A 26903-nucleotide genomic window follows, 5' to 3' on the forward strand; every position below is an offset into this window, starting at 1 on the left:
GTGGCAGAGTAAGGATTTAAACTTTAGCCATGTGACTACAAAGTCATGAACCCCTGGAAGATTGTTCACATTTCCTGGGATATTTCCTCCAGGAATCTGAAAAATGAGGGAGAGATTGACTGCTTGTCAGGAACCAGAGAATATATTTATCTCAAAACATTGGACTTCTTGGGTTCTGGCCCTCTGATTTTAGCAGATGTGAAGGAGGATGGTACTTCTGACAGCTGTTCAGAATCTGATTCCAAGGTCCTTCAAGGATCTTTAATCAACTAGCAGAAGATCAAGTTTCAGACCCACGAAAGTTATTCTCAAATACAATTTATATCCTCAAAAAAAAAAAAAAAAAGATACAGACTATGAGTCTGAAATTACAGGCATATTTGGGAGAAGGAACTTAGTGTTTCATTTCCAATATTTTTTCCCCAATATTTTATTTTTAAAGTTATCTTTTAGGTACCTCCCCTTGTTGATAAGTAAAATATTCCTATAATCTTCACTGCCAACCATGATAGTTATAATGCATTTAGAGTTTATTTTTCATTACGTTTATTTTTTAATTATACAATGAAATGCATCTCAAGTTACTGACTTTTAAGAATGCAGAATAGATAATTTGTTGCTTCAAAAATTTCTTTTTTGAAGGTTTCAGTGTCGACTGGTGGGCTCTTGGAGTACTAATGTTTGAGATGATGGCAGGCAGATCTCCATTTGATATTGTTGGAAGCTCAGATAACCCTGATCAAAACACAGAGGATTATCTTTTCCAAGGTAATTTGCGGTATTTTACAGATTCTCTGTGAATAACCTATTCTAGAGTATGAATGAGGATGGCTCAGATTTTTACCTTGAGTAAGAAGAGAATAATTGGACAATATACTTCTTAATATGTAAGTCTTCATTTTTTTTTTAATGTTTATTTATTTTTGAGAGAGAGAGAGAGAGAAGGAGAGTGAGAGAAGGAAGGGCAGAGAGAGGGGGAGACAGAGAATCCCAGGCAGGCTCTGCACTGTCAGCACAGAGCCCAACGTGGGGCTCACACTCACGAACTGCAAGATCATGACCTGAGCTGAAATCAGGAGTCAGATGCCCAACCAACGGAGCCACCCAGGCACCCCTTCATTTTTTTAAAAATATATCTTCCTACTTCTGTTCCTTCAGTCCCATTTACCAACTACTTTCTCATACTCAGAAATATAACAAAGAAGTTCCTTCAGATTGTATATCACAGAGATTAGAAGAAGGAATCCTGTGGCTAGAGAGGAATATCTTTCCACATGGACCCCGAGGCTGAGTGCATAAGTCCAAGAACAATATGGAGGAAAAAGTGGGGTACCAAGAATATAAGAGGATCAAAAGGTGAAGAAAAGAAGGCCCACAATTGGAAATACAAAGACTCAAACAGGAAAAAAAAAAACAAAAAAAAAAAACAGACAAGGGATGACCCCCTGCTCCCAACACCCAGTCCAAAGATTTCCATGAAATTCTACATTTAATAATTAAGGCCATCACAGGAAATGAATAGCTGTTTCATGTAACAGAAAATCCAGATGGCCATGGAATATATGAAAAAGCATTCAGCTTCACTAGTAATTAGGGGTTTGCACATTAAAACATTAATGAGCTACTATTTCCTGCCCGTGCATTTGCCAGAAATTTTAAAGTCCGATAATACCAGGGCTGGTGAGGATGTGGATGGAGTAAGTGGAACTCTCATAGACTGCTGGCAAGCAGTGAAAACTGATTTAACAGCTTTGGAGAACAACTTGGCAGTGTCTAATAAAATTGAGTATAGTAACATGTACCTCACATTTTGTAGCTATTAACTCATTTAAACCTCATAACAACCCCATGAAGTAGGTATTATTTTTATTCTAATTTTACAGATGAGGAAACCGAGGCACAGTAAGGTAGTCAAAGAATAAAATATGCATGTAAATGATAAGGACAGCATTCAGAGAAGAGGCTCTCTGAGAGGGAAGGAGAGGAGCGAGCCTGAGAAAGCACATGAGACGCTGAAGTAGTATATGTAATACCTTATTTTTTTCTTCGAGAACGCCCTTAAGTAGCTCATAATAAAGATGTAAAATTGAAGCTATGTAAAAGTGAAATATAATGCCACTATTTTATCTTTCTAGTTATTTTGGAAAAACAAATTCGCATACCACGCTCTCTGTCTGTAAAAGCTGCAAGTGTCCTGAAGAGTTTTCTCAACAAGGTATAAACTGAATGTAAAAATCTTCAGCGGTTTATCTCTGTATAGATGAAACTAAGTAGAGGTTCAGGCAGTGTAATATTCCAAAACACTAGCGTACATAATTTTTTTTCAGTTAGATCTAGAACTTGTCTCTTTACCAAAGAGTGTTAGATCCTGAGATGAATTGTCCTTTCCATTTTGACAGTGTAAGCCACTGCCAGCTATATATTACATATGGGTTTTTAATGTAGATGATATATATACCATGTAGTCAATTAGGGAAAAATTACATCTTTGGGGATAGCCTCAATCGTACTTACAGCTTTGTTACTCAGTTTTCCTTGGATTATTATTCATAGATCTCTTTCCTTATTGAGCACTTGGGACAGTAGTGTTCTGTACAGATTATCATGTCAAAAGCCCTGTAATCAGATAAAATTCAGAAGAAATGAAATGCTATCATTGGTTCTTAAAAAATCTGAAGACCATTCAATTCTTCGTTGTGGTCGGTAGGTTAGAAGAGTTTTAGGATCTAAGATTATGATTCTGAATGGTTTTTACTCATAACACTTCTAACACCAAATGTGTAGGTTTTTTCCACACCAACAACCAATTCTCCACCTCTCTAGACATCAACTTGGTGTATTACAATTCAGTTTATTTCTGATACTAACTACCCAGAGTTACCATCAGATTCCAGGGGTTTAAGGGCTCAGTCCCATAAAACTATCTTCACCTCAAGTGCCAGTCATGAGTCGTGAGTATTGAGTACCCACATTTCTGTCTGACTTGGCTACAGAGTTGAGCTTCCCACAATTCTCACACCTCAGGTTCAGTAATTCGCTAGAATGGCTCACAGAACTCAGGAAAATAGTTTACTTGCTATCACTGGTTGGTTATAAAAAAAGATACAAATGAACAGCCAGATGAAAAGATACATGGGGTGGAGCCCAAAAGGATCCTGAGCACAGGAGTTTCTGTCCCTGTGGAGTTAGGGTACACACCCTCCGTGTCTCCCAGCATATGGACATATTCACCAACCCAGGAGCTCTCCAAACCCTGTGGTTCAGAGGGCTTTATGGAGGTTCCATTACATTGACACAATTGATTGAATCATTAGCCATTGGTAGTTGACCTCCACCCCTCTGAAAATGAGGCTTAAAGTTACAACTCTCTAATCACATGGATGGTTCCTGCGGCAACCAGATCCCGTCCTGAGCTATCTACCAGCCCACCAAGAGTCACATTATTAGTATAAACTCAGGTGTAATTGAAAGGGACTTGTGAATAACAAAAGATAATTGGCTCACTCAGGAAATTACTCATTCAGGTTTTAGAAGCTGTGTCAGGGACCTGGGACAGAGACCAGATACGCTTATTGTATCACGGTGATCTTGGCAATCATAAATCTTTTCTTAAATAAATTGTAGGTTAGAAAAAGTAGGTTGATGTGCATTTATCATCTAAGGTAAATATAGGTAATGATGAATTTTAACAAAATGAGAAATTGAGGCTTTTGAGTACTTTAGATGGAGAAAGATTTAAAATGGAAATCTAAGTATTAGCACGCTGCAGAATGAAGGTGAGAGGTTTTAATGTTCAAAATAAAATGCCTTTTATTGGAAAGGAAAATGGTAACATGTTCTCATTCACAGTAATGAATAAGCCAAGACTGTTTGTTTGTAAGTTACAGCCTCTTAGTCCAATGGGTCACATAATGGTTGTATCACGGTTATACACAGATTATATTGTTTTGTTGCTGTAATTGGACATAGAGCTTTACAAATGAGCTAAGAACACACTTGTGAAGTTTTGGGGTTTGTATATTTTGACCAGCACAATAACCTGTGCCAAAGAAATAGGTGGATGCTGCTGAAATGATTGTGCTGCTCTCTTTTCCCTCCCCTTTTCCTGTAGCAAGGAGTAGTGACCTATATCCACTATAATCACATGATAGCCGGAGACAGAGCCATGAGGAAATTGTACTTGTCACAAGCTTCAGATACTCATTTAAGTCTAGTGTTGTACTATGATGTAGTTTCAGAGATAAAGGTATTATATAATAGACACAAAACCCAGGTCACAAAGAGGATTTATTTATTCTAAAGCATGATATCCCTCCAGTTCTTGAAACATTTCTCTCCATCATAGGACCCAAAGGAACGATTGGGTTGTCATCCTCAAACAGGATTTGCTGATATTCAGGGACACCCATTCTTTCGAAATGTTGATTGGGATATGGTACGTAAATTGTCATTGTTTTCTATATTAGGTATCCTTATTATCTTGGGCCAAATTTTATTCTCTTAAAAGAATGTTAAAAAAACAAAACAAATATATCATAGCTTAAGTAACTTAAGCCACACTCTAAAGTGCTTTTTAAAAAGCTTTTAAAACAATAAAAGCTTAGAATATTAATTTAATGGAGCAGGTTGTAATATTAGTAAGGCCTATATCAGCGTTCAGTTTTGTACATTATTTCCATCATTGTGAATACCGTTGAACCACGCCTAAGGACTCGCTGTGATAGGATGTGGAAGCCTCTGAGGGAAGAGGAGAAATGTAGAGGTGGAATTTTTCTAAGACATTGGCTTGAGCTGTCATCTAATATGTCTTTCTAGATGGAGCAAAAGCAGGTGGTACCTCCCTTCAAACCAAATATTTCTGGGGAATTCGGTTTGGACAACTTTGATTCTCAGTTTACTAATGAACCTGTCCAGCTCACTCCAGATGACGAGTAAGTAACTCTATAGACTGAAATATTTCTGAAGTTATTTGGAAGTTTCCTTTTTAGTGGCTACACAGTGCTTCATTACCAGATTATAACATAATTGAATTAGCCATTCAGTTATGGGATATTTGAATCTATTACACTATTATAAGTTATAACGACTGCCCTTTTCTACTTTGTCTTACGTGCCTTATCTCTAATTCCCACAACAACATGATAAATCTACTTACTGTCATCTTCCTCTTACAGATGAGGAAACTGAGACCCAGACAGGGCAAGCAGAGTCACACAGCTGTCAGGTGGCAGAGTCAGGATGGAAACCCGTGCTCTTTCCACTGCACTGCACTGTTTTGAAGATGACTGTCTTTGAGTTCCTGAGTATTACTTTAAGATAGATTCTCAGAGAGGGAATTAGATCAAAGAGTGAAAATTTGTTTTAAGTTTATTTATTTGAGCGCACAAACACGAGCTGGGGGATGGGGGGGGGAGAGAGAGAGAGAGAGAGAATGAATGAATATACCAATCAGGCTCCACACTGTCAGTGCAGAGCCCAATGTGGGGCTCAAAATTCACAAACTGTGAGATCATGACCTGAGCTGAAATCGAGAGTCGGACACCCAGCTGACTGAGCCACCCAGGTGCCCCTAAAGAGTATGAAATTTTGAAAGCTCTTGATATGTATTGCCAAATTGCTTATTAAAAAGATGACATTAACTTACCAAGTCTAGCCAGCAGTGATCTGACATATTTTTTATGTGTATGTTCATCTTTTAAAAGTATGGTTTAGAATAATTTGGGCATATTTGATTGTTTACCTCTCTTTACAGATTCATTCTGTCATCTCAAGGAGGCCCTTACTCCTTGGCAATATTTTCACTTCTGTCTTGTTAATTCTTACCACATTCCTCATGCAGCTGTTCAAACTGTCTCTACATTTTGGAAGCCTTCAGTCCTACCCCTGCCTTCACTACTTCTAACGGACTAACCTTGCCTTAGCTTGACTGCAAGGATTGAGACCTGCCTGGTGTGAGCTTGCTCTGTTTTCAGCTGTCACAGACCATCTTGCATCCCAGAATTGCTGTCTCTCCCACCTCCTTTTTCTTCTTCCCTATTCTTGGAAGGCTATCCCTCTTTTGCAAGGGGTGCTCCATTTTCCTAGATCTGTTTCCTTAGCTTCTGCCAGGATTTCATTTTGTCAGTTATGTCCATTACTCCACCTTCTTTAATTTCTCTTTTCCTGCTGCTCTTCTTCGATTTATAAACATGCTCAGATATCCTAATTTGCCCCCTGGATCTTAGCACATCTTTAAACCACCATATTTTCTTCCCTCATTTTCTTTTCAAGATAATTACTCGATGCTCATGGTAAAAGAAAAATAAATAAGCAGTATCTCCATCAAACTCCTTCAGAGTAGTCAACATTGATTGTCTTTTACTTTTCTTACTACCTGCACTTTAACTCTTTACAATTTAACCTGCTTCTTCGGCTTTTGACGGTTGAGTTGATTTGTCAATTTCTGGTTTTTGTTTAATGTTTATTCATTTTTAGAGAGAGGGAGACACAACATCCGAAGCAAGCTCCAGACTCCGAGCTGTCAGCACAGAGCCCGCCCGATACAGGGCTTGAACTTACGGACTGTGAGATCATGACCTGAGCTGCAGTCAGACACTTAACCGACTGAGCCATCCGGGCGCCCCTGTTGATTTCTGATTTTTAAAGCGTGTTTTGATCAGTCCTCATCTCCCCTGATGTCTGTGAAGCATTTGGCACTCATGGCCTTGCTTTGTTGGGCGCTACCGATCCTGGTCTGCTTCATCTCTGTGACCACTTATCATCCTTTTTCCCCTGTCCCCTCAAGACTGAGATGTTCCACAGTTCTGTTCATAACAGCCGCCTTTTTGCAATATGCACTTTGTTCCTTGGAGATTTCGGCCAGCCCCACATCACTGATACCAGCTATTTAAATCACACCCAGCTAAATTGGCAAACGGTTTTTGAGCAAAAGGCCCTGTGCTAAGTACTGGGCATTAAAGACGATTAAGATGTAGGCCAGTCTCGTAAAAAAGCTTACTGTCTACCAAAGGAGAGAGTAATGTACGAAAGTCATTATTCTGACAGTGTCATGTATTAAAAAGAACACTAGATTTAATCAAAAGATAGGAATTTGAATCCTGACCTCACCTCTTACCAACTGAGTAACCTGGGTTCAAATTTCATAACTTCTCTGTGCCTGTTTCTTCTCTTACTGCCTACCTCAGAAGGCTGCTGTGAAGAATAAATGAGCCATAGTTCCTAAAGCACCCCCCACCTGGTATCTCTCCTGAACTGCATTTCTATCTGCTTGTTTAAACATCTTCCCTGGTTTGTCAGACAAGCACCTCAGACATACGAAATCTGAAATAAAGGTAATGACTTCTTGGGGCGCCTGGCTGGTTCATTCAGGGGAGCATGCGACTCTTGATCTCAGGGTCATGAGTTCGAGCCCCACATCGAGTGTAGAAATTACTTTTAAAAAAGGAAAGAAAAGAAAAGAAAAAGAAATGACTCTTTATGGTCTCTTTTTCTGTTGTTCTCAATCAGTTCCTTATTTTTCTTTACTTTTTCGTGCTCATTATGCCATCATGTGTTCCTGCATTCAGATCCAAAATGTCCATGATTATTGACGCTTCCTTTTCCTTAACAAACGATAATGTGTTCAGCTGCCAACTCCTTGTCTGTTCTTTCTTTACTTCATCACTTGTGTCAGATCCTTCGTTTTCGTTCCCATTGTCATCAGCCCCATTCACACCTCTTTCAAATCATGCGTAGAATATTACACCATCCTCCTGATCGGGCTCATCCTTTGCTTTGCAACCCATCCTGTACATCTCCTGCAGTAGCACTACCAGTTTTTTAACCCCCTTTGTCAGAAGCCTCCAGTAACCTCCTCCTTGTCTAGAAGATAAAACCTGTCATCTCAGCCAGCAGTCACGGCCTTCTACCCTCTCCTCCCACCCGACTCTCCAGCCCTCTCTCACTGTGCTCCAACACAAATGCTGTGTTCTGACCAGTCTCCATTACTCCACATCCCCGGATAGTGTGCTGTTACCTTTGCTCATGCTGTTCCCTCTGTATGCCTCATTCATTTTTACATACTGGAATATTCTCCATCTTGCTGAGCTACCTCAAATGCAACCAGGTCTTTGATGAATAAAGGTGAAACTCCTTCATTTTTACATACTGGAATCTTCTCCATCTTGCTGAACTACCTCAAATGCAACCAGGTCTTTGATGAATAAAGGTGAAACTCCTTACTCTAGTAAGCATTACTGGCTTCCTTTAACTGCCCATTACCTTCCTCCCAGATCATCTACCTTTGACATGCTTCCGTTCCTGTGCTTTCAACTCCAGTAAATTACTTGGCGCTTTCCCAGACCTAACATAGTCTTTCATAATTCTGTTCAGTAAGTGGTTGTGGAATGAATGCTGGCTTTCTCAATTTCTGGAACTAGAAGTCACCCTTCTCATTAGAAATGTGCTTAGATCAAGACTTAGCTGTCCCATATGAAACTTAGCAGGTACTGCTTTCCCTTGTAGCTTTTCTTTATATGGGATACCTTCCCTCCTCGAAGGAAGGGACTGTATCCTGGGTAACTTTGCTCTGCAGTATGGTGTGTGCATTTAAGTATTCAAATATTCATTGGTATTACTCTTACTGCATATTAAATTAGAAACCCAGTATAACAGAATGCCAACATCTCTATACCCTATGACCCATGACCTCCCTGTGGTGTCTTCTCCTTATTCTAGGTCTTTCTATGTACTTGTCCCTATTGCCTTTTCCTTTTGGCTAACTTCTTCTGGGCCTTCTTGTCACCATCTTCCTGTTGAGGTGACTACTAAATTGAATGCTAATTCAGACCTGGATGTTCGCCTGTAAGTATGAGTGTTGTTCAGGTCAAAAGTTAAGATTAACCAGAATTGTGACAATTTGTGACTTTTAATTTCTAGCCTTCAATTTTGGACTACCTTTTAGTTCTAAACCTGTTTACAGGATTGTTAGTCTTATTTTCAGTACTCTTGATTCTTCTAGATGTTTTGGGATTAATCTAAATACTTGTAGATTTCTTCCCCCATAATTTATATAAATTAGCCTTATTTTTTGTTTTTAATTTTCGTTTACCATTTAAAAATTTTTTTTTTCAACGTTTATTTATTTTTGGGACAGAGAGAGACAGAGCATGAACGGGGGAGGGGCAGAGAGAGAGGGAGACACAGAATCGGAAACAGGCTCCAGGCTCTGAGCCATCAGCCCAGAGCCCGACGCGGGGCTCGAACTCACGGACGGCGAGATCGTGACCTGGCTGAAGTCGGACGCTTAACCACTGCGCCACCCAGGCGCCCCAAATTTTCGTTTACCATTTAAATAAAAAGTTGAAGAAATCTAGATTATGAAAATTAATTTATTTTTCTTTCAACAGTGACATTGTGAGGAAGATTGATCAGTCTGAATTTGAAGGTTTTGAGTACATCAATCCTCTCTTGATGTCTGCAGAAGAATGTGTCTGATCCTCATTTTCCAACTGTGCATTTTGCTTGTGTTGCCATTTAATGCATGAATAAACTCGTTACCAGCCTGGATACAATGAACCATTTTATATTTCTTACCTACAAAAAAAGCATTCAGTATCTTCTATTGTTGGCCGTAAGAGTCAATTATTACATCTAACTATGAAAAAGAAAATGAAACTAGTTTCCAGACGTTCGTGTCAACATTCAGTTATACTGGTAATCCAGCAGCCTACTGATGAGTAATGAAGTTGTCCTTTTTGTTTAAAGAAAATACTTAACCACCGCGTTTAAGGCACATGATGGGATTGTGTCATAAACCTACTGTGATTTTTGTCAGTCTTCATTTAGTCCTTAAAGTTTTAAATTTTGGAATAGAAGAGTAATTCAAAATACAACAACTTATATTACCTATTACTTTCTGAGTTCTTTGTGTTTAAAAATTCAGCTGTAAGTTTTATTACCTTGGATAATTAAGTTATTGATTTTTAAGGCAACAGTTATTAAATTGGTAGTAAAGGATGTCACTTGCTTAGAATTAGGGAATACAAGTTCTCCTTGAGGAAAAAAAAAACAGGCACATTTTATTAAGTATTAGATTCTAAATCATTAGCTATTTTTGAAAAACTGATGAGTGATTTCTTAGGATAGGGGTGTAAGCTTCTGAGCTTATCCCTTTAGCCAGAACTTTAACTGGAATGTTAGTAACTGTCATTTAAAGAACCAGGATGCATTTGAATGGAGCATTTCTCAGTATATAGTAAGGGAGAAAAATAGAAATTAAAAATGTTTTAAATTAAAAAAAAAAAAAAAACACCAGAAAAGTGCAATGGTAATCCCACAGTGACTTTTTATGGTTTTAGATAACAAGGAAGCACTCCTTATCAAACTTGTAAAAGCATTCCATTATCCAGTAGAGACAGAACGTATGCAATTTTTTTCTTATAACTTAATATACATAAAAAGTATTTTATCTTCCAAATAGTGTCTTAACCTTACTCATTTATTCACCAAAACCACATTATCCATACTTTTGGACCCTGTTTATAGTATGGAGTCTTCAGTGAAATTAAAAAAGGTCAACATGAATAAGTATTCAGAACACAGACATACATATTCCACAAGTTCCAGCTCCTTAAATGAGTTTTTGTTAAGTGGGTAACACATATAATCAGAGTGGAATACATTTCAGGGGCAGAGTTCTTCAGATTATTTTTTATTAATACTAGTGTTTAGCAATTTATTATTTAAAGGGATGCCTGTGATAGCATCCGTTTATTTTGAATATTTTTTTAATGTTTATTTTTGAGAGAGAGCTTGTGAGTGGGGTAGGGGCAGGGGGGTTACAGAGGATCTGAAATGGGCACTGTGCTGACAGCAGGCGAGCCTGCTATGGGGCTCGATCGAACTCACCCAACTGTGAGATCACAACCTGAGCTTAAGATGAATGCTCAATCAACTGAGCCACCCAGATGCCGTGCCCCTAAATATTTTTTTAATGAAAAGGGATGTAAAAAGTAACAATAATCATCTAAATTACTCACAATTGTCCAATCTTAGTAAAATTTAATTTGGGGGGAAGCTATCTAGTCTTAAATTTATAGTGATTTAAAATTTATAGGCATCTAATAATTAATTGGTTTTTTGGATGCTACCTTTTATTTGAAATGTAATTTTTCTGAAGTTTCCGACCATGTACTCATTTTTCTTTAAATGACCGAATCTGAAAACAATGAAAACCTCAAAGGAAAAAGTTTATATACATTCCCATGTTTATGTAAGAAGTATGTATGTTTTTCTTAATACCTAAAACTTGTTTTAAAAAAGCAGTGTTCACTTCAAATCATAAACTTATAGAAAATTCTGACATGTCAGAAATATGTTTATGACCTTGCTTTTAAGTGGTACTGTCTCCCCTAGGGCATTAGTTCCCAAATTTTAGAATGGGGAACGATCACCTGGGACATTTGTTTAAAATGCATATTGCTGGGCCCACCTTAGAATTCTGTTGGGTCTTTGGGCCTTATTTTAAGAAACACTTTCTTTGAGTTATTCTTTTATTTTGGCTGTAGTTCTATATTAGAATATTCATGATAAGTTTTGAGAAAGGGGTAGGCAATGAATTACTATCTTATCTACAATTTTAAATAAACTTTGAATGACTTCTTCAAGTTAGATCTCTCTTCCCCCAAAAAATCCTATCCATTTTCTATCAATAATGTTACAAATGAACATTTTTCTGTGATGAGGTTTTAACCATTATTCAGGGTGGTCTTTTGTGTTTAAAAAAATTTTTTTTAACTAATAACATTTACTGTGTATATTTTATACAGAATTGCATTACAAATATGTTTTTAACTGTGTTCTGTTTTTTGTAGTTTTTAAGTGCCATGCGAGTTGTTTTTATATTATATAGAAGTTCTCTCAAAATACTCAGCGGGGATAAGGCAGTTGACAGAATGGTTGGAATTTTGGTGTACTAAGAAAAAATTTATATTCCATAAGCATGTATGTGGTCAGCTCATTTTATGTGAATGCAGCCTGAATTAGATATCAGGTATTATACTTGTTTAGTACCTGTACATTTACTTTTTAAATTCTGTTTTGTTTTGATTTATGTCCTACAGAATACTGCCTTGATCATCATCATATCTGTATTTGTGTACCGTTTTTTTTTTTTTTTACTTTAAAATCTTTAAATAAAATGTTTAATATTCATCAAGATTGGAACATGTTTAATATGTAGCATATCATATTTGTGTAAGAACAGGGTGTATCAAAATTTGTTCAGGAAGAAAAGTGAAAATTTTAGAGTGTGGAATTTTCCTGTACTTACAGCAGCATTTTGGTAGTACTAATGCCCTATTGCAGACATTCATCCATAAAATATTGTTCAGTGTGTTTTCAAACTTGCCCTTCTATGCATCCCTTCTATTAGAAAACAAATTAGTAAGAAATCAACTGAACATGGTTTTAACCAGTTTTAAAACTGAAGCAAATTTAAACAGATTCAGAACAGATTACTCCCAAATTATTTTGCACAGTGATCTAAAGTTCCAGACCTTCTTGTTTCTCCGTTGTAGCTGGTGTCCATATATAACAAGCGTGAGCCTGGCACTCCACACTTACAAACCTCTTTACCATAACTTAATGTCTTCTTACCTTCACGAGGAGAATGAAATCTTAAGTGCCTTTACTTTTTTCCTCCGTGCACTTGTCAGAGAGCTAGGGCGTATATATATTAAAACCACCAAAGACTGATCTCTGTCTGACCATTTTATTTTATTAAAGACTTTTTAAAAATGTTTATTGATTTTGTGAGAGAATCCCAAATAGGCTCCATGCTGTCAGTGCAGAGCCCCACGTAGTGCTTGATCTGAAGAACCATGAGGTCATGACCTGAGCTGAAATTAAGAGTCAGATGCTTAGCAGACTGAGCCACCCAGGTGCTGCTTAAAGATTTTATTTTAAAGAAAACCAAAGCTGGAGGCATCACAATCCCAGACTTCAAGATGTATTACCAAGCTGTAATCATCAAGACGGTATGGTACTGGCACAAAAACAAGACACTCAGGTCAATGGAACAGAATAGAAAACCCAGAAATAGACCCACAAATGTATGGCCAACTAATCTTTGACAAAGCAGAAAAGAATATCCAATGGAATAAAGACAGTCTCTTCAGCAAATGGTGCTGGGAAAACCAGACAGCGACATGCAGAAAAATGAACTCGGGCCGCTTGATTACATCAGGCACAAAAATAAACTCAAAATGGATGAAAGACCTAAGTGTAAGATAGGAAGCCATCAAAATCCTAGAGGAGAAAGCAGGCAAAATCCTCTTTGACTTCAGCCTCAACAGCTTCTTCCTCAACACGTCTCTGGAGACAGGGGAAACAAAAGCAAAAATGAACTATTGGGATCTCATCAAAATAAAAACTTCTGCACAGCGAAAGAACCAAATCAAAACTAAAAGGCAACCGATGGAATGGGAGAAGATAGTTGCAAATGACATATCAGATAAAGGGTTAGTATCCAAAATCTATAAAGAACTTATCAAACTCAACACCCCAAAAACAATCCAGTGAAGAAATGGGCAAAATACATGAATAGACTTTTCCAAAGAAGACATCCAGATGGCTAACCGGCACACGGAAAAATATTTAACGTCACTCATCATCAGGGAAATACGAATCAAAACCACAATGAGATACCACCTCACACCAGTCAGAATGGCAAACATTAACAACTCAGGCAACAACAGATGTTGGTGGGGATGGGGAAAAAGAGGATGTTTTTTGCACTGTGGGTGGGAATGCAAACTGGTGCAGCCACTCTGGAAAACAGTATGGAGGTTCCTCAAAAAATTAAAAATAGAACTACCCTACGACCCAACAATTGCACAACTAGGTATTTATCCAAGGGATACAGGTGTGCTCTTTCGAAGGGGCATGTGCACCCCAATGTTTATAGCAGCACCATCAACAATAGCCAAAGTATGGAAAGAGCCCAAATGTCCATCGGTGGATGAATGGATAAAGAAGATGTGGTATATATATATATATATATATATATATATATACATACAATGGAGTATTACTCGGCAATCAAAAAGAATGAAATCTTGCCATTTGCAACTACGTGGATGGAATTAGAGGGCATTATGCTAAGCAAAATTCATCAAAACAAATATCAAATGACTTCACTCATATGAGGACTTTAAGATACAAAACAGATGAACATAAGGGAAAGGAAGCAAAAAAATATAAAGACGGGGGGACAAAACATAAGACACTCTTAAATATGGAGAACAGAGGGTTGCTGGAGGGTTTGTGGGAGGGGGTATGGGCTAAGTGGGTAAGGGGCATTAAAGAATCTACTCCCGAAATCATAGTTGCACTATATGCTGACTAACTTGGATGTAAATTTTTTTAAAAAATTAATTAATTTAAAAATAAAACCCAAATAAAAAAAAATACTTTAAAGTTATCTCTACACCCAACGTAGGGCTCAGATTTACAGCCCTGGAATAAAGAGTCACGTGCTTTACCAGCTGAGCTAGACTGGCTTCCCTTGTGTCTTATTATTTTATCCTAATTTCAATTCTTGCTCAAAATGGAGTATAGGCAATATTAACAAAGCTCTGTTCAGGGTAACCTCTATACCAAATCACAAATATGGTTGTTTTCTTTGAGTTAGTAAAATCCCGAAACAGTCCAAAGAGCAGTTCGAAGCTTTAGGGAAATGGTGCACTAAGATAGTCACGAGGGCAATCGGTTTCTTCCTGAAAGTTAAAGCCAATCTCCAACCATTAAAATTCAGCAGCTTGGTTTCTGAACAACACCCAATACCGAGTCATTTGGTGTATTGATGGCCTGTCTCCCTTCGCAGATTAGCCTTAGCCCTTAAGGGACCAGTTAAGGCCCAGATAGTCTGAGTAGTTTGTATCCATAGTTTATCGTTCCAGAATATACTGGATTTGTTATGCATGGTGATAAATCAGACAATCTCTGCCCTTGACCTTCAAGACAGGGAATGGACATACTGAGAAGATATTCATATTTACAGCAAATAGTCCAGTTATAGGAGCCAAATAAATGCAGTAAAATATACATTATATGGTCATGATAGTTTATCAGCCTCACCAATGAAACTTGCATGAGTTTTGACATTCATATGTAATTTATGCTAGACATTTTTCAGATTTATGGTAGATAAAGCTTTCAGAATTCATATATACACAGTAAGAATTCATATACACACATATTCTTTTGTATATTTATATTTGATTGTTTTTGGCTTTTGTGCCCAGAAATATGAATGGGAATGGGAGAGAAAATTGTTAGATGCTTCTGCTTAGATTAGGTTTTGTACAATTCATCTCTGAAATTTATGGTTAAAATGAATCCAGCTCAGAATTTGAGAGTGATTTTTGGCAGTACAGTTTACCTTCATGTAGCAATTTGTGCCTTACTGGCATTAACACTATTTTTACTGTAATTATTACTCCTGATGTATTTATTGAATAAAATGAAATTATAATTTTTCCAAGAGTTATTTGGTGTGATCTTTTATAGGATGTCTGAAATTTAAAACCCATGCCAGATGGATTTGAGAATTTGAGAGAGCTTTATCTTTTCATTGACAGTTTAGCTGATCAGAAGCAAATTCTGATTGTGTAGGAAAACCCGTTAGAAAAGAGAAAAGAAGGAGCCAGTTGAAAAGCTCTAGCAAAATCCTTGAAAAATTAGATGCTTTGTTTTTCCCATAAAAGGCAAGTTCTGGGTTTCTAGAGGTAGTGCCGCGTAACGACATTTAAAACTTACATGATATAAACTATCTGCGATGTGGGTGGTTATACTTGGTGACTTTTTACATTATTCATAATATAGGGGAAAATCAGGTAAAGGTAGTTAAGTACAGGAACCTATTTTAACTCACATTTTGTGGCCTTTTACAGAACATTTTCTTTTCTAAGTGAAATTTCTTACTAGGAACTCTAGATTTTTATTTAAAAGTCAGGTTTTAAAATTTAAGGGTCATAAAAGGATGTGCATTTGTGAACAGTTTGAAAGTTTGCCCAGTTTGAAACAATATTTTAATGAGGCAATCTAAATCACTGTGGCAGACTTGATGCTTTGCTAAATTATTCTTACTTTCTTGATGTTTAAATTTTTAATTATATTTATTGGAGGCGTTACAATGTGTCTAGCACTCTACTGATTCTGCAGAGTTTAAAAATGTTTTATTGTAAGGAATTTGTGATATAAAGAATAAATGCATTCCAGAAAAGATGGCTTAAGTTCAAAAGAAAATTCTGTGCGTATGTTATCCCTTTAAGTAGGGGATATTTCCTATGATTAAAATAAAAATTAACATTCTCCCCCAGGTAGTGAGGTCTGAAACATGGAAATGGGAGACAGCGCTATAGCCTTTCTCTGAATGGGGATCCTATCTGCTTTACCACCACCAGGGGCCAGTCTCTTGCTGTAATGAAGGTCAGAGTTACCAGCCCCTTAGCCCTCTGGAAGAGGCAGTATATTCACTACAGGCCAGTTAACAACAGATTCCAGGATTTCATCAGGCTAGACATGTGTATTTTGATTTTACAGAACTATTGGAAATCAACATTTGAATTGCCTTTCTGAAGGAAATCAGGAATGTGTTATATGTGGGTGTCTGGCAAGTTTTCATAGAACTGCTTTGCCTTGTGGGTGTTAGAACTTTTTATATTTATTCAACACAAATGAGGACCTACTATGTGCCAGGCACTTGGGGGATATATCAAGAAAGAATTTTGCCATATATTTATTGCTATCTGGGCATTTTTCCATCTATAGAAGATACCTTCAACTGAAAAGAAAATCAAGACTGTTTTTGGTCATTTAAATACTGAGAAATTCAGTGAAAACAAAATGCAAGAAATTGTTCACATTCTTTCATTTGTGTAATTCTAAATCAAATATTGCACGGCATCACATATTTAACCCATGAATGTTGGTAGACATTCAGATTGTCCATCAAAAACATGATTTCAGAAGAATTTTGACTAGGTTGCTATTTCACAAATACTGAACACTTTTGTACTGGAGGTAAACAGCTGAAAGCATCAATTTGCCAAGAAAAGGCACATTCCTGTTAATCCTGCTGAAAATTTCCACCATGCCTCAATTCCAGGCAGTTATTTACTTCATCGCCCAAAATAACCAATTGTACAATATGCCGTAAGTTGCATTCAACAACCTCACACCTTCTCCTTCGCGGGTTTTTCATCAACAACTTTTTTAGATTGTTGTTGACACCACTTTATAATTTGCACATTGTAACTTGGTAGTAAGAGTAACTCAGAAGAATGATAGCTGTCCACTTGCAAATTCTTGAAAGGATGAGTTCCTTTATTTTTATTTTTATTTTTTTTTAAATAGAGGGGAGGGGCACCTGGGTGGCTCAGTCGGTTAAGTGCCTGACTCTTGATTTCTGCTCAGCTCATGATCTCATGATTTGTGAGTTCAAGCCTTTCGTGGTGCTTGGGATTCTCTGTCACTCCCTCTGCCCTCCTCCTCCCCCCAAAATAAATAAATACACTTAGAAAAAAAAATAAAGGGCAAAGCTTGTACGTTATAATGAGTCCTGGTGTTTCATTTCGTTTCGTTTTGTTTTTTACTTCTGTTTGATTTTCAGTGATGCCAGAGGAATTTCAGTTTCCCAAAGAAAGTTGCTCCTCAATGTCGGGTCCACCCAAAAAGGAATATTATTTATGGGTTTTAATAGCTGACGTGAGCCAGGCATATGCTAACCATTTAGCATTAAATCTAAGTAGCAGTGTCTCCACAGATTCAGGATCCAACATCCAACCACACACCAACCCCCGTCCCTTCTTTTTCATCAGTTTTTTTTCCCACCACACCTATTGCCACCTCAAGACCTTAACACGTGCTGTCCCCATGCCCTGGGAGTGGGCACCTTATATCTTTCAGGCATGTGTCACTTGTACAGAGAAGACAACCTCAGGCTACACCACCTGGTGGCCCCTCCCCTATTCTCTGTTGCACTTCACACGTTTTCTCCACAGCTGCTCTCACAATGTCAAAGTATGCCTTTGCTGGCTTATTTTGTTATCATCTGTCACTTCCCCCCACTCTGGGAGTTGCATGAGGACAGGGGCCATGTCATTTCCACTTACCACTGTAGTCTGGGCACCGGGAGCAATGCTTGGCACATAGACCCTCCAGGAATAGTTATTAAATGAATGCATAAATGAGCGAATGAACAAACACGAGCTCTCTTCTTTGGAAAGAGAAAGGTTCCAGGGGTGTCTGATTTCCCCAAGAGTGGAGATTGGCAGAGAAACTCTCAGCGCTACAGCAGCATGGGGGCTAAGGAACCAGACTTTTAACAGACCACGCAGATGTTTTTTCTGCTTTAATAAAGACCGGAAAACTGAGCTAGGAGAAGGCCTTCACCCACACACTGAATGCTGACCTAGGCCAAAGAAACTTTTTGCTACAGTTGGGAAGGTGAATCATTGTGGGGTTTTGTGGGATTCCCCAGCACTGATGTAAACGGAAGCTTTTAGAGAAGGCCCCAAATTTCTCAGGTAACAAATGGAAATCTGGGGAAGGGAGGCCTCCCAAAATATTGAAGAGACTGCAACGCATAGACTACTTCAGTTGATTGTTAGTTTTCTGTTTTGTAGGAAGGATTTAGGAGAGGAGAATTTCATATAGATTGCCTCTATTGCCTTAACCAAGCGAATCCTAATGAAAGTGCTCCACGGAAGCACATTTCATACTTGGAAGGTGGATTTGATTCACAGAAATCCTCAAAAGCTAGTTGGAGTCAAGTCTCATGTGGGCAGCAAACCTGGGAAATACTGCTTTGGAAATTTGGACTTTAATTCCCCCTCCTTCCTACCAGCTGGTGGAAGAGCCTCTGCTGGAAATGACTTTGAGGTAAATGGGACATTTTGCTCCCTCTCTGTGGCCCACAGAGAAAGACTTAAATTCTCAGGGAAGAAGAAATGATGACCTAGAGAACATATTTTGTCTCCAGCACAATGATTCCCTAACTCTGTGCCCTTTGTCTCTGCATCGAGCGCTTCGAAAGTACCTCAGCTGCTTGCTGTGAACAAGGGGGTGGAGAGGGGATGCTTCCAAAGCTCTTCCAAGCCTCTATTTGCAGAACCCAGAGGAATATTTAATTAGTTCTGTACTCCAGGCTACTCAGAATAGGATTTCATAGGGTTGGAGTGTGCAGATGAAAAGAGAGGGCTTGTACCTCTAGTTTAGACTCCTTGTCCCTAGAAGCTCACCCAACAGCAGGGTTTTAGCCACAGGCCTGTGGGTGTCCTTTCGTGGGTGCTCTCTATGATAGTAGAGAATGTCCCACCCAGAGTCCCCCTTCCTCTCTCCCCACCCCCCATCCTTAATCCACCTCCTTTACCGCATGAGTAACCGCCATTCTTACCCCATATCTCATCCCTACTGATAAGATGGGTAAGGGAAACAGGCATTTCTGGGGTTGGCGGAGGGCAGAAAAGAATTGCAATTGCCTTGCTTTTGTTTTCCGCGTTTTTTGTTTTTTTTTTTTCATTTTGTTTTGTCTTTTGGTCACTTCTAAATTCCTTTTTTAAAAAAGTCGACATCTTGCACCGTGAGGAATAAGATCCTGTGGCTGCGTTTCCAGGTCTACAATTAAGATTCATACTCTCTCTGCTAGCATGATTCTTGGGCCTTTGGGAATTAAAAGAGCATCTGTCTCCTTTTAAAACCTGGAGTAACATTACAAAGTCCCTTTCTATTAATGTGAGCTTAACAGAAACCATGTCTGATTTCCTCTTCTCAATTTCCTGTTTTCTTCACCCTCCGACAGCAGACAGAGATGTTATAAATGATGGTGGACTGTATCGAATTAGGGCTTTTCGTATTGTAGGTCAAGCAAGTGTAGGTGTGAGGACCTAACTGCCATCTCTAACACCGTGTCTATGGGGAAAGATCTTCTATGTTCCAAATAAGGACAGACAAGCAAACTAGAAGACCTACTGTTACCGTGGAAACAGTCTCTATGTGTATGCACGGGTGGTCATACACATAACACACATAAAGGCAGTGCTCTGGGGCATTCTCTCTGTGACAATCCTTTTGGGGCCTTGGTAAATCTGTGGCCTTACTGAGTCTTACTTTAAGGTAGGTGACTGCTCTAACAAATAGACTCGTAAGGGGGTAGAAGTTTATTTCTTCCTCTCTTAAGGACGGATGCTCTGGGTCTGCAGCTGGAAGGATGGGGTTCTATTTCCCGTTAACATTCAGGGGTCCAGGCTGATGGTGGCTCTGCCATCTTCAACCACGAGAAGGGGAAAGGCTGGGAGGTATATACAGGGCAGACGTTGTGGCCCAGGCCCCGACAGAGCTTGCCTCACTCAGACTCACATTACTTCTTCGAGAACTCAGTCCTTTGGCCTTTCCGACAGCAAAGGAGGTTGAAGAACGTCAGCCCATGGTGCGTCCAGGAAGAAGAGGTGACTAGCCATGGGTGGCCTGCCAGCTGCCTCCCCCATCCTGCGGCAGAATTTCTTTCAGACTGAGTCACATGAGATCAGAGGCCCCGAACTGACCCTTGGAGGGCCATCATCCTATGTTTCAGACTTTGACAGATCAGGTGGGAAGTCCTACATTGTGATCAGAGGGTCACCACCACAACCCCCTGTTGGTACCTGGCTGCTATGTCCCGCTTCGATTTCCTTCTTCAATCCCTGGCTCCGCTGGACTTCCAGCCCCTTCCTTTGCTCTCCTCCAGTGCCCTGCTCCCAGTCAGTGTGGTCTCAGGCTCACAGTCTCTCCTTGCTACCCAGTATCTACCAATTTAGTCTCCCGGTCTCTTATTCAGATACCTGCTGGATTCCCTTGGCTTTTCACTCATGTGTCTTGTGAGCCCCATTATGTTCCTCCTAATGAGGACAGCAGCCCCGGGGTTCTGATGCCCCATGCCCAGGACACTGCCCTTCCTGATGCCCCATGCCCAGGACACTGCCCTTCATGGCCTCTCATTGGCTTTGACACTTTGGTCTCCTCCTTTGTTCTCCTCACCTCCATCTGACCTCCCCTCACCCCCCCCAGGCTAGTTGCTGGTGTGGCCTTTTCGAAGTTGTCTATTTCACACCCAAGCACACTCAGCGTCTTTGCTCTCCCAAGCTGCAGACCGCATCTGTGTTAGGGGCCTAGGGGCCAAGGCCCAGCTTCTCCTTCCTGTGAGGAGCTCCCTAGCTAGAAGTCTTCTGTGGCCCAGGCAGTACAGAAGACATATAGACATGAAACAGACTCAGTAAGAATCCTTCATTAGGCACTTCACATATGTCAACAGCCTTGTAATGGTGGGATTATTTTTATGTAGGTGACCTGCCACCCCCTCCCCTATCTAAGCTGATCTATACTTAATGAGTATCTTATTATAGCCCATGTACTGTGGCACATATACACTTCTTTGTTTACTCCACTGCACCTAGTACACACTAAGCACTCACTAAGTGCTGTCGATACTAGCCCTTCCCTCAACCACTTATTATTTTAAGGGAAATCCTTTTTATGTTTTTATTTTTTTAACTGTATTTATTTGTTTTGAGAGAGACAGAGACAGTGTGAGTGTGGGAGGGGCAGAGAGTGAGAGAGAGACCGAGAATCACAAGCAGGCTCCGGGCTGTCAGCGCAGAGCCCAGCACGGGGCTTGAACTCACAAAACCCTGGGATCGTGACCAGAGCCGAAACCAAGAGTCGGATGCTTAGCTTACTGAGCCACCTAGGTACCCCAACGGTAATCCTTTTTAAAGTGAAGGTTTAGATGATTTAAGCATTGGCTACTCAGCGCTTGAACTAGGTATTCCCAAACAAGCAATGACAGAATAGACAATAGAAAAGGCTAAATATATAGCCCTACTGAGGAAGATTTTATCAAAAACTAGAGGGGTTGGGGTGCCTGCATGGCTCAGTCAGTTGGGTGTCTAACTTCGGCTCAGGTCATGATCTCACTGCTTGTGAGTTCGAGCCCCACGTCGGGCTCTGTGCTGACAGCTCAGAGCCTGGAGCCTGCCTCAGATTTTGTGTGTCCCTCTCTCTGCTGCCCACCCCCACTCGCTCTCTCTCTCTCAAAAATAAATAAACATTAAAAAAATTTTTAAAAACCCCAAAAACTAAAGGGGCGCATCAGTGGCTCAGTTGGTTAAGCTACCAACTTCGGCTCAGGTCATGATCTTCCAGTTTGTGAGTTCAAGCCCCACATCAGGCTCTGTGCTGACAGCTTGGAGCCTGGAGCCTGCTTCGGATTCTGTGTCTCCCTCGCTCTCTGCCCCTCCCCCACTCTTACTCTCTCTTTCTTTCTCAAAAATAAATAAACATTAAAGGAATTAAAAAAAAAAAAAACTAAAGAGAAAGGCTGTTTAAAGACTATATATCCTAGAAAGATGTAAAGGTAGATATTTATGGACTATTCTGAAGCGTGCTTTGTCATTGTACCTATAATGTGGTGTGGCTATGCTTTTAACAGCATTATAAGTACATTTTGAAATGAGAATCTGTCTTCACAAAAATATGACAGCTATAAAGAGAAATATCATCTATGCAGGCTACAAGTTGACCTGATCAAGAAATTCTTCAGACCCTCGTTTATATCTTTTGGCTAAGTGAACCTGGAGAAGGAATTGTAAATTACGGAATAATAGTCAAAGTTTGAAAAGGGGGATCTGCCAGGTAGGAAATAAATTCTCTTTTAAAGAACCCACTTTATTTGAAATGAAGGAAAAAACTGATGGATGGCTTAAAAGGAAATGTTTGACTGAAGCCTGCCTGCTGTACCCATAGCTACCTGCCCACAAGAATGTGGCTCCCTGGTGACAGCTGCACTAATTATAGAAAAACAAGTTGAGTGGAAGAAGACGAATTATGTAAATTTACATTGACTGAGGATCCTGTTGGAGCATTAGGAATTTTGATTATTAAAAATAAATCCAAAATGTTCTTACATGGCAAAGGAATTGAACTGAAGGACAATTTGCTAGAGTCTTAGCATGAAATCTGGATCAGCAAAAATAACATTTATTAACGTTACTGTAAACTACTTGCAGGTAAGAGCCGTTCTGTGGATTTGAGAGGGAATCTAAAGTCTGTTTTGGGCTGTAAGTTTACATTTTGGTTTTTGTTTATAAAAAAAAAAATGATATGTACTCCCCAAATCACATTTTTTTCATAAACTCTTGCTGTTAAAATAGAAGCCTGAAACTTTCTGTGTTCCATTTCAAGCAGTTTTCTTATTCTAAAGTATAAATCTAGCTTAAAAGCTTAGGATTAGAAAACAGTGAAGAATGGAAAACCACTCGATCTTCTGAAAGAAAACATTTTTTTTCTTTGTGTTCAGAGATGGGCCATTGAAATCAATACCTTAATAAGGATGTCAAACAGGATTCTTTACACATTCAAAAATTTGATAAAGTCAGGTTTAGTGACTGTTCATAAAAGCCAATGCACTTGGTGGTTAAAATTTTGCTTAGTGAAACATTACTCAACACTTAATTTAATATGCTGTAATTAAAAAGAATTTTTTATTTTTTTTTTAAATTTTTTTTTTCCAACATTTATTTATTTTTGGGACAGAGAGAGACAGAGCATGAACGGGGGAGGGGCAGAGAGAGAGGGAGACACAGAATCAGAAACAGGCTCCAGGCTCTGAGCCATCAGCCCAGAGCCCGACGCGGGGCTCGAACTCACGGACCGCGAGATCGTGACCTGGCTGAAGTCGGACGCTTAACAGACTGCGCCACCCAGGCGCCCCAAAAAGAATTTTTAATGTTTATTCGTTTTGAGAGACAGAGAAAGAGACTGAGCACTAACAGGGGAGGGGCAGAGAGAGAGGGAGACACAGAATCTGAAGCAGGCTCCAGGCTCTGAGCTGTCAGCACAGAGCCCGATGCGGGGCTCGAACTCTTGGACCATGAGGTCATGACCTGAGCTGAAATCGAATGCTCAACCGTAATATGCTGTAATTTTAAATCAATCTTTTTTCCTACTCAGACACCTTGGAAATGCAGCTAGATTGTTTCAGACACTCACTCAGTGAACCAAAAAAGTGACTTATTGCTTGCTACATACCGGGAAGGTGACGGGTCTGCCACAAAGGCAGCATGGTTCACAAGTTTCTTTTTTCATTCACTCCTCACCATCGCAGCACTTTAACCAAGTGAGGAAAGCACTGTTACATCGGGGTCAGAAAACTGTCTGAATGCAAATAGCTCTGTGTTTATTGCCACTCTTACTCCCCAAGTTTATGTATGTTTTAGTAATCTGCAGTTCAGAGGAGAATTACCCAAGCCTTTTTCCAATGCAGATCTTTCACGATTTGTCTTCTACCGAAAACCCCTGTGCAGATAGACAAAGGACAGCTTGAGGATACCCGAGTGTTCATATTTAGCACTGACACAGCACTTTCATCTGTAATGTGCCTTACAAACATTAACTAATTAAGGGGAACAACACCCCTGCAAGGTATTTAGCAAGATGCAAAAATGAAAATCTACAAGCAAGACAGACAGGATGCATAAATCATGAAGTGTTAAATCAACAAGACCTGAAAACCAGCAGGACTCCCTCCCCCTTTTCTTGCCATGACCGTCTTTTGGGGAAGGCAAGAAGTTAGATTTTGTGCCAAATGATAAGGGTGGGGGTGATGTCTGGGTAGGGGTGACTGTGACGGAGTTCCAAGTATCACATTTCCAAAAAGGGAAATGTTCTACTAACTCAGAGGGGGGGCTTCAAGAATACAACCCTTTTAGAAATACCCCAGAGAACAGAAAATCAATACAGTGTTTAATTAATCTACTGCAGATTGACTTCACATAAAGGAGCCCCAATCAGGAAAGTACTGCACTAGGAAATCTGACAGTGCACAGTTGGAGAGTCTAAGAGGGCGGGAGAATGGCCTGTGGCATAATTTGCATTTTTTGTTAAGGGGTGGGGGAGGGCATCATGGCCGCGCTCTGGTCCTACTACAGATTTTGCTCGCTTGCTCTGTGAAAGCGTTCTCAACAGCTAACAGCATTACACAAAGGCGAGGGGTAGCTTTTAGGGGAAGGAATGGAGTGTCGTTCAGAAGAATCTGCAGTTCGGGGCCTTGGATGAAGAAGGCTGGGATTCTAACGAGTTCTGTGATCCAAGTCCTGTTTCTTCATCTCATGTGGTTTAATAACCTCTATCACAAACAGGATGCTAGAAAATGAAATGAAGTGGGTGGGAAACATGCTTTGGTGCAGAGTAGATATTCCACGAACTGTAGTTCTCTTCTTGCTGCCTTGGGTGTGCTGCAGGCATGAGGCAGGCACACCCCTGTCTTAACCCCAGGAGGCCCCCACCTGAGAAGCAGTTCTAGAGTCCCGTTGCTTCTCAGATGCCCTGAGTTGCACCGTCTAACGCGCTGGCCATGAGCCACATGTACTGCTGAGCATTAGGCTAGCTCAAATTCAGATGACCTGTCCGTGTAGACTACATGCCAGATTTCGAAGACTCAGTAAGAAAAAAAAATGTAAACATTTTTGTGAATAATTTGTATATTTATTACATGTTGAAATAAGAGTACTTTGGAGATGTTGTGTGTTTGTTTTTAAATGTTTATTTCTTTTTGAGAGAGAGAGCAAGTGGGGGAGGGGCAGAGAGAGGGAGACAGAGGATCCGAAGCAGGCTCCGCACTGACAGCAGCAAGCCTGAGGTGGGGCTTGAACTCACTAACCGCAAGATCATGACCTGAGCTGAAGTTGGACCTCAACTGACTGAGCCACCCGGGTGTCCCTGGACATAGTGTGCTAAATAAAATATATTGCAATTAATTTCACCTCCTTTTACTTTTTAAAACTGTGGTTATGGAATACCTGAAGTTACATATGGGACTCACATTTGTAGTTCACATTGTGTTTCTATTGGACAGTTTTGTCCTAGAACATAACTCTGAAATATCTCAGCTCACATAATTCATCAATGAGAAAAAAAGTTTGAGAACGCAGCCCCCAAAGTGTATTTTTTTGCTAGAAGTTTACTTTATATACATTAGAAAACACAAAAATTGAAAGCAAACACATGAATGGAAGTCATAGTATCTTCTTCCCACACCTCAGTGATTACCATGTGTACCCCGGGGATGTATATGTGCCCCTTTGGAAACTGTTACCTTAGTACTGGCTAGCTCTTGATGAGGCAAAGGACCTATTTCTTCAGACTCCTTTGAGTAGGGGAACCGGGTCCTTATAATCAGAGAGAAACAACATTACAATAAAAATTGTAACAACACACAGATTAAGCAAGTACAACCAAAGTCAAATATCACAAATGTTGCACCTTGAGTAAGAAAAAAGGCTAGGAGGAGGCTCCCCTCAGTTGCAGCTGTAGAAGTTTGTTCAGAGAGGGGCAAGTGGAGGAGGGGCCAAGTGAGAGGCAGTGAGATCCAGCCCCCGGAAGCTATCTGTACCCAGGACTTTACCTAGGGACCCCTGGCTGGCTCAGTTGGTAGAACACAGAGCACGTGACTCATCTCAGGGTTGCGAGTTCAAGCCCACATTGTGTGTGGTGCCTACTTAAAACCGAAGAGACAAAAACAGAACTTTACTTCGGATTACAAAATTGTCAAAGGGTTGAATCAAAGATTATGGGGGAAGGACTAAGGTACACACTAGGTTCTGCTTAGTATCTTGTCTCCCCTCCTCTGCACCCCACCCCTTACAGTGAAGAGGAACAGGCTCTGAGTTTCTAAACGTTCATTCGGAAGAGAAAGGATAGAAGAAAGTAAGGAAGGAGCCAGTACTTACGTTATTAGGTTCTATGAGCAGGGGCCATGGAGTCCTGCTCCACATAGGGCCCCCAGGGGCAATAAGACCTTTCTGATGAGAAGTGTAGGGAGATACTAA

The 26903-nt window shown here is 39.8% G+C and overlaps 1 protein-coding gene across 1 annotated transcript in view; it reads left to right on the plus strand.

Moving 5' to 3' along the window:
- Nucleotides 1-10048, plus strand: part of PRKCI (protein kinase C iota) — a 76843-nt gene extending 66795 nt beyond the window's left edge. Inside the window, exons 14-18 of the mRNA XM_030329960.2 lie at nt 643-768; nt 2136-2215; nt 4346-4435; nt 4816-4931; nt 9387-10048. Coding sequence (XP_030185820.1) covers nt 643-768; nt 2136-2215; nt 4346-4435; nt 4816-4931; nt 9387-9474 — 500 coding nt within the window. The 3' untranslated portion in view covers nt 9475-10048. The remainder of the gene's footprint in view (nt 1-642; nt 769-2135; nt 2216-4345; nt 4436-4815; nt 4932-9386) is intronic.
- Nucleotides 10049-26903: the final 16855 nt, after the last annotated feature.

This window comes from Lynx canadensis, chromosome C2 (assembly GCF_007474595.2).
Source record: "Lynx canadensis isolate LIC74 chromosome C2, mLynCan4.pri.v2, whole genome shotgun sequence".
Lineage (NCBI taxonomy): Eukaryota > Metazoa > Chordata > Mammalia > Carnivora > Felidae > Lynx > Lynx canadensis.